Genomic DNA, 8,032 nt, shown 5'->3' with positions numbered 1-8,032 from the left:
CAATCTAGGACTAGGCCTTAGTTATATTAGGACATTTAGGTAGTTTTTACAAACAAACCTTATAAAAAACATTACTGGTGTGCATCTTGAGACAAAACAAGGGCATTGATATTGGTTAAGATATGTCGGTGAAAGATGATTTTAAATTAAGACAGCCCACACATGCTTTTTAGTCTGGAACTAGGATAAGCCCTGTCCAGGAAATCATCCCTTGGGAAGGTACACTCAGTTACTTACATTTTATTTAAATTTTCACAAAATATTTGTGACTGTTATTGTATAAAACTTTTTATTAAAAATAATTATTTTCTAATGTCTACTGTGCAATTGTATGCAGACCATTTCTGTATGTTTACAATTTTAAGGTATTACTAATAAATAAAAATGAATAAAATGTTACAAAGTAGTTTGTGTGTTTCTTTTTCTATTAGGACAACGGGAAATAAACAATTCAGCATGGTTCCTTACCAATATAATTTTACCAATATACATTTTCAGTTTGGGTAAATTAAAATAAGAATACTACCACAATTTAAAAAAGTTAATTGGGCAAAAACATGGTTTCTTATTTTCAATTGGCTCAACCTGTTATTTCCCATTGAGCTAATGTTTAAAGATCGTTGCCACAATTGATAAAATTCAATTCACAGAAAATCTATTGGCCCAAGTGAAAATTGTCAATGTTACCAGTCACTAGAAAATTTTGAGTTAGGGAGGCAATTTTTTTTTACAGTGTAGTGATTTGAACGTCTGGCCAAGACCTGGAGGTGGCCTGAGGAAGAGTGGAGTTTCCACATGGTTTCGTTGCTGACAGGGCAATCATTGGAGGCATAACTAGCAATGGACAAGGAGATGGCTGAGGTCTGTTTACATGACAATAGTGTAATTTATGTCAAGTCTGTTTACATGATGATAGCGTCAAGTCCTGTTGGGCTATAATATTTCTTTAAATTCTGTAAGATTGAACAGTACAGAAATTGTACTACCGAGCAACTCAAAACACCAAGTATTTAGACTCATGGTGAGAACTGGGTAATCCATACAAATGATCAGCCACATGCAATTTGGCATTTCCAATTCACCTAACCTGTATGTTTTTGGCCTGTGATAGAAAACAGTACACGGAGTAAACACACACTGTCACAGGAAGAACATGCAAACTCCACATAGAAGGGCCACTTGACCTAATTGGGGCTTGAACAAGGAACTTACTTGCTGTGAGGCAACGGTGCTACCCACTGAGCCACCCCATTATGACACTGTACAGAATATGTTATATAGTTTTGAATATAAGCATTATGTATGTAGGAGCAAGAACAAAGTTAAGTCATTTATTCATGTCTCAGATGTCAATGTTGAATGTTGAATTACAGAGATTAACAGATACATGATACAATAAGGTTTTACAACATTTTTACAAGAGTGTGGTCACTTTTCATTGTGATAAGCAAAAAATATATATATTTCCCAAAACCATATAGGCAGCTCTCAAACCTCAGGCTAGCTTTCTTAAAATATACATAAATATACTTATGACAAAAGAATAGCAATAATGCTAACAAAAAGCCGTCCTCTGGCATTGTAAATCATGATCTCATAAAGTCACCAGGGATGTTACATTTAAAGAATATTTTAGCATCTTTCTTAGTTACAATTTTGTATACACCAATGTATAACTTTTTACAAAGGTGACAAAGAAAGATTATGACGAAATATTTTTTTTTCACGAAACCACTAGTAACACAAATACTAGACCCTCTCAAAATGAGTGAAAAATAACCAAGAGTTGAAGTGTGACATTTTTTTCTCACAGTAAGATATTACAAATAAGAAAGTTTGAAATAGCAGCTTGAGAGGAATACGCAAATATATTTATGCCTGTCACAATGGCTGTTTAGGCATTGTCAAAAAATTATATATGAAAATGGATGTTCCTCATTAATATACATTAAATAAGTCTGATACAAAAAGAAACCAAAATCATAAGTGATTGACAGTTAATAATGTTCTGAGCAAACAGGCTTCTATATACGTAAGCAAAATGCCAAAAATGCCAATGCTAAAGCAAAAAAACAATGGAATAAAGATATAAGTACCTTTTTTTCAGAAAATGCATACATTTCATCTTATGTAGTCAATGCCAGAGATTTATTTAGCACAGTCAAGAACCTTTCACATGAGTCACATCAGCAGTCCATGAGGTTTTGAACTCTAAAAAGCAAAGTGTCAAGCTGTGGTGTCACTGCCAAGCTATGTTGCGTGCAACTTAACTTTTATAGCATGAAACTCAATGTTTAAACAACTTAGCAAATGATTATGATTACCATGATGTATCATTCTTGGGTTGTTCCACCTTGGAAATGAAAACAAAATCAATTAAAGCTTAAGCTTATTAAAATACACAAAAGTACGGCACAACATCCAAGTTTCCCTGCTTAAAAGACCAGCACTGCTAGTCACCAGCATTTACTATTTTAAATGGTCAATCAGCTTTACCTGTGAAACTTTGCTGGTCAGCATCCTTTACTAATCAAGGTTTGCTGGTAAATACCGTGCCAGACCACCAGCTAGACCAGGTGGTTTAAGCTGGTCTTTTCAGCATGGATGTTATGACAAATATCTCTCTGCTAGAAAAAAAAGCAGTCTACAAAATATTCACCATTTCAGATCTTAAACATATCACCTTCTTTTGTTTCCTTTCACAAGTTTCCTTTCACTTCTTTTGTTTCCTTTCTCCTTTTACTTTTTTACTACCTGAAAAGCCAGAAACATGACCTTGTACAGTGCTTTTCATGTAAATATCAAAGCAGTGCAACAATCGTGGTGTGAGGAGCATTGAGAACTCCTGTGAAAAGGCCTTTACTGACTAATCCCTCACCAGTTGCTACATTTCCTCACATTTAAAAGGCAACAAGTTGTCACGTTGCAAAAAGCCATCGACTGCCTAAGACACTTGTCGGTTTCTAAAACACAAGCAATTAAAAACTCCATTAATTAATTTTATCTGACAGATGAAATCTGTGGCAGTTTAAAAGCTAACCAAGTCCAAAAAAGAAGAAAATGATAAATAATGAATGGGACAGTTTGCTTTCTGAAGCACACCCATTAATAATTTATATGACCTCTAAATAATAAATTAACAAATGAATAAATAAACAAGCAGGCAAGCAAACATCAACAAATTATTTTTTTTCTCCCCAATTTTGGAAAAATATTATATTATAATATAGTCTTTTTCACAGAATTAGTCCTTGGAGGGTCTAATCAGTTTCCTTTTTTGTCTCTCAGACTTTCAAATGTGGCTTTTAGAAGAAAATCAGTCTTCCAAATAACTAACAGTCGTTCTGTTTCAATGATCAGTGGACTTTTGAGAGCTTTCTTTGAGTTTACAATAATCCATCAAAGGGTGGATGTAGCCGGACAGCACAGTGTTTCGCAGAGTTGGCACTGACAGAGAAAGAGCGTGCACAATCACAGCACAGTGGCATTGTGTCCTTCCATTTTAGGGAGTCTGGAGTCTTGCACCGTACCCATGGTGACCAAAAGTGGACGGCTGTCCTCAGGCCCACTGGCCCGAGCCAAAGATATGGGCCTCTGCTGACCAGAATGAGGAGGTGGCTGGGGCCCTGGCATGGGCTCCAAGGGCAACCCCTGCTCCTGATACCCATACCCGATGTTCCCGCAAGGAAAGCGACGTAGTCTGTAGAGAGGGACTGGAGCTAGAGTGGCCGAATCCAGAAGCAACGGTGCCTGGGTAGGAGGCGGGGGTAAAAGTGGACCGCAAAGGCCTTGTTGCTGCTGTTGATGTTGACGCTGGAGCTGCTGTTGGTATTGTTGCTGTTTGTGCTGTTGCTGCAGGCCCAGAGCTTCCGCTACTGTCACAGTCCGGCCTGCTTGTTCCTGACCTTTACCCAGGATCCGTGGGCCACTCGTCTGCCTCTGTGACTGCTGCCTCTTCTGTTGCTGCTGGAGGAACCATGAGCCATAAGTGGGGTTCCACAGGTTGGTGGGCTTTCCATTATGGCTCTCCTTTTCTGATGAATGGGCCTGCATAAAGCCTAGATTCACATGGCCTCCATCTTGTGTGGTTATGGGAGTTGTAGAGGAAAGTTTAGCAGTAGGTATGGGGGCAGTGGCTACCAGGGGGTGTGGGTGGTGATGAGGTTGAGGCTGAGATGGGGGATCAGGTTGGTTATCCGAAGAATGGCTGGGCATGAGTGGGGTCTCCCCGTCTCTCTTAGCCTGCTCAGAGTTGCTTGCAGAGACAGAGGAAGCATCCTCGGTGCCCTTAGGGTTTATAAGCAAGGAGGGGGCAGACGGGTCTTCAGGACGCATGGGTACCCGCTCTTCTTCCTCAGGAATAGGGCCATACTCGACAGGCAAAGGCACATTCACCACATCTGGATCCTAGGGTTTGAAAAAAACAGTTATTCAGTGTGTACCCGCCCCCTCTTTAGATGCAATAAGAATTGTTGTAAAATGTAATATTATATTTAATGAAAATTATTTTAAAGAATTAATTTATATATGCAATTTTATGTAAAAATTATAAATTACAAGCAATAATAAAAATTTCAAAATAAATGGTTGAATTTGGAAAAGTATTGTTCTTTCTTGTTACAAGACATGTAGAAGCAATTTAAGTGGATTGCATTCTGGAATAAGGTGTGATTGGGTGTAGGCCTATACCGCATGTTTTGGAAGAAGTGAACTGTATTGGTAATGCATGCAGCAAAAGGTATGAGTTGTATGCCATTTTGAACCAATACACTTTAACACTATGAATTGGAAATGCAGTTTTAGGATGTTACCTGTAGACAATAGTCTATCCGCTCTAGAATAGTTGAGAAGTTTGGTCTGTCTTCTGGTTGATGCTGCCAACTTTGTGTCATTATCCGGTACCTATTTAATAAACAAATAATCAACTTTTTTATTTTTCAGTGTTATAACTACTATGTATGCTTACAATGTGTATCGCTAGAGATTAATTCATTACCCGCCAGCCTTAAGAAAAAACTTGCCAGCCAGGATTTTTTGTGATTTTCACAAAAGTTTCACAAAATGCTTTCCAGGAAAATTTTCTTCTAGAAATATTCAGTACTGTGCAAGAGTCTTAGGCCACCATGCTACCATTAGATTTGTTGTTTTTGAAATTGTATAGTGATCATATATAATTATTTCTCAGTCTCTTTATTAGAATACAACCAGAAAATACACAGGAAATGTGTATATAGTTTTAAAAACAGCATACAAGTATAAGCTGAAGTGTTAGGGTAAACTCCCCTTCCACTTGAGCAATAGCAGGCAGCTGCAGGATCTCTTAAACCTAAATTAAATGAAATCCTAATTTCTAATTCTAATCGAATGACTTCAGGACTTCAGTCTCTTCAAAAAAGCTCAAAATTTATTGTGTGCCAAGAAAGGTCACACTAAATATTGACTGATGCCTGAAGACGACATTTAGTTCTGAAAATGTTTTGCTTTAAAATTTGTGTCCATATTTCCTGTATTTCCTGTATCTTAACTTACTAACTTGACTGTGCATAGGAGTTTGATTGAGAGTGTGCTGACGTTCGATATGTACCTGGTTTGGAAACCTGGGGGTTAAGAACAGAAACAAACTATCCAGAATTGTTAAACTGGGCAGTAAAATTGTTTGTAAAGGACAGGGACAATTGGCAGATTTATATACTACACATATGAGACGTAAGGCCCACCACATTGTGTCTGACCCAGTGCATCCTCTGTTCACAGAATTTAGGAAATTACCATCAGGAAGGAGGTACACAGCTGCATTAGCAACCAGAAATATTTACAAAAAGTAATTTATACCGAGTGCTATATCATCACTGAACTCACAATAGTCCATGATATCCATATTTATCTTTTTGATATTGGTGTGTGATGAAGGTGTTATCTATTGTTGTTTGTAAGGGTTACTGTGTTGTTTGTCTGTTGTATTTATTGTCTATTTATTGTGTATGTGTTTTAGAAATCCACCTGTGGAGCCAAAGACAAATTTCCACTTTTTGTGGACAATAAACTTGAAATTGAATTGATTGAAAAAGAGTAAAAAATAAATATGGATGGACATTAAAACTTTGCTAAAACAACAAAGCTGGTGGAGCTGGCCTAAAACTTTTGCACAGTACTGTATAAACATACAAATATATCAAATGAAAGAACAGACCCTCTGCTTTTAAACAAACAAACAAAAACAAACAAACAAACAAAAAAACAGCAAAAATTTTCATCATATCTTTATTTGTTCTCTTTTTATAACCTCTTAAATGTTAGGGGTGTAACGGTTCTCGGTAAAGAATCCCCCCACGGTTCGGCACGCACGTGCCCCGCGGTGCACCGCGTTTAATTCGACCACGTATCTCTAATATAGTTTGGTGAATAAAATGATGCATAAAACCGCTAATGCATTGTTCTGAATACACTCTGCATTTGTTTAAAGAGAGTACCTGTCCAATCAGTAGTATGCAAATCTGATGCTAACCTCACAGTTCCTCATCACGGACCGTTCAGCATGACAAGCGAAGGAGAAATGCCGCTAATAGATTCACCACCAGCTTCATTTAAGTCTGCTGTCTGGGAACATTTGGGGTTTTCTATATGTTACTGCAGCGATGGTCACAACTTTCACTGTCTGTACAATTTGCATGGTGTGAGTGCTGTATGCCAAGGCAATACATCTAATATGGCGAGTCACTTGTGCCGCCATCACCAGGGTGTTGTTGATAGCACGTGATAGCGTGTGAGACTGAAACAGTACACATTGCCTTCTATGTTTAAATGTTAACAAAAAACTAAGTGGATAGTGGATAGAAACTTAGAAGATAGTGGCATAAAATATAAAAACACAGTAATATAAATAACCTTAATTTTGAAGTGCACTGTACGTTGGTATATGTAGTATAATAATTCAAACTGCTTAGGTTTTTATTTTTGTGAAGAAGCCTGTTGTGTTAGGTGTTTTGTAACTCAATAAATAATTTTATTTTCTTTAAATTTGACAGTAGCCATTTTTCCCTGTAAACATACACACACACACACACACACACACACACACACACACACATGGGTAGGTTTTAGTGCTGGGCAAAGATTAATCTAGTTTAATCGCATACAAAATAAAAGTTTTTTTTGCATAATATACAAATGTGTGTGTTTTAAAATATTATTAATTATTATACACACATTTGTATTTTTATTTTGTTAGAGATCAGATTCAGAATGATTATCAAAACATACGTTGAGTTTAAAATTGAATAAATTCGTTTTTGCATCAGTTTATAAATTGGGTGGATAATAGCAGAATTACAGATTACCATAAAATCTCGTCAGGAAAGCGTCATTGGCAGGCAAATGTTTTTTTCTCAATTGACAGGATAACTCGTCAATGGCAGGGAAAAAGAGTATAGTTTAGCCTATAGTAAGAGTTAAGAATAGCCTTCCACACTTTATACTAAAGACCTACTCTGTTTGCTGGTATCTCTTAGATTAAAGGGTACCCTGATTATAAAGACATGTATGGTATACTAGATTAACACTGGAATTGGCTATATGAATGTTAAATAAGAAATAGTACAAATGTCACAGTTTTAATAAACTTAGATTTTTTTAAATCAGAAGCCGCCATTTCCTTTACATTACATTACATAAAATCTAAAGGCTGCAATCAAAACCCATTCTATTAATGCAGTAAGGTAAACATGGTAAACAAGTTTAAAATAAGTAGATTGTAAAATGTAAAACAGACACAAAATACAAAAATACAAAAACATTAACGTCTCCTGTTCAGCCATCTCAATATGAATCGGAGAATAACATTAATGATGAACAATACACATTAGGGCTGACACTTTACGTTCGAAAATCGATTGCACAATCGATCGGACCAACCAAAAAACGTTTCGAAAACGAAAATAGGCAATCGATTTTAACCAAATATGTACACTATTAATTTTAAAAGAATTAAACAGTTAAAAATATAGATGTAACAAAACTCACAAACAAGCAGAAA

The 8,032-nt window shown here is 36.5% G+C and overlaps 1 protein-coding gene across 1 annotated transcript in view; it reads right to left on the bottom strand.

Annotated features, from left to right (window-relative positions):
* Positions 1-1,317: 1,317 nt before the first annotated feature.
* The window catches only part of LOC141362609 (ALK tyrosine kinase receptor-like), an 810,085-nt gene continuing 803,370 nt past the window's right edge, over positions 1,318-8,032 (bottom strand). The window contains exons 28-29 of the mRNA XM_073864911.1: positions 4,812-4,902; positions 1,318-4,407 (exon numbers count right to left, since the gene is read on the bottom strand). Of these exons, the coding sequence (XP_073721012.1) occupies positions 3,472-4,407; positions 4,812-4,902 (1,027 nt within the window). The 3' untranslated portion in view covers positions 1,318-3,471. The remainder of the gene's footprint in view (positions 4,408-4,811; positions 4,903-8,032) is intronic.

This window comes from Misgurnus anguillicaudatus, unplaced genomic scaffold, assembly GCF_027580225.2.
Source record: "Misgurnus anguillicaudatus unplaced genomic scaffold, ASM2758022v2 HiC_scaffold_28, whole genome shotgun sequence".
Classification (NCBI taxonomy): Eukaryota; Metazoa; Chordata; class Actinopteri; order Cypriniformes; family Cobitidae; genus Misgurnus; species Misgurnus anguillicaudatus.
Note: the sequence above shows the minus strand (reverse complement) of the source record. Positions and strands in the feature narration are given on the sequence as shown.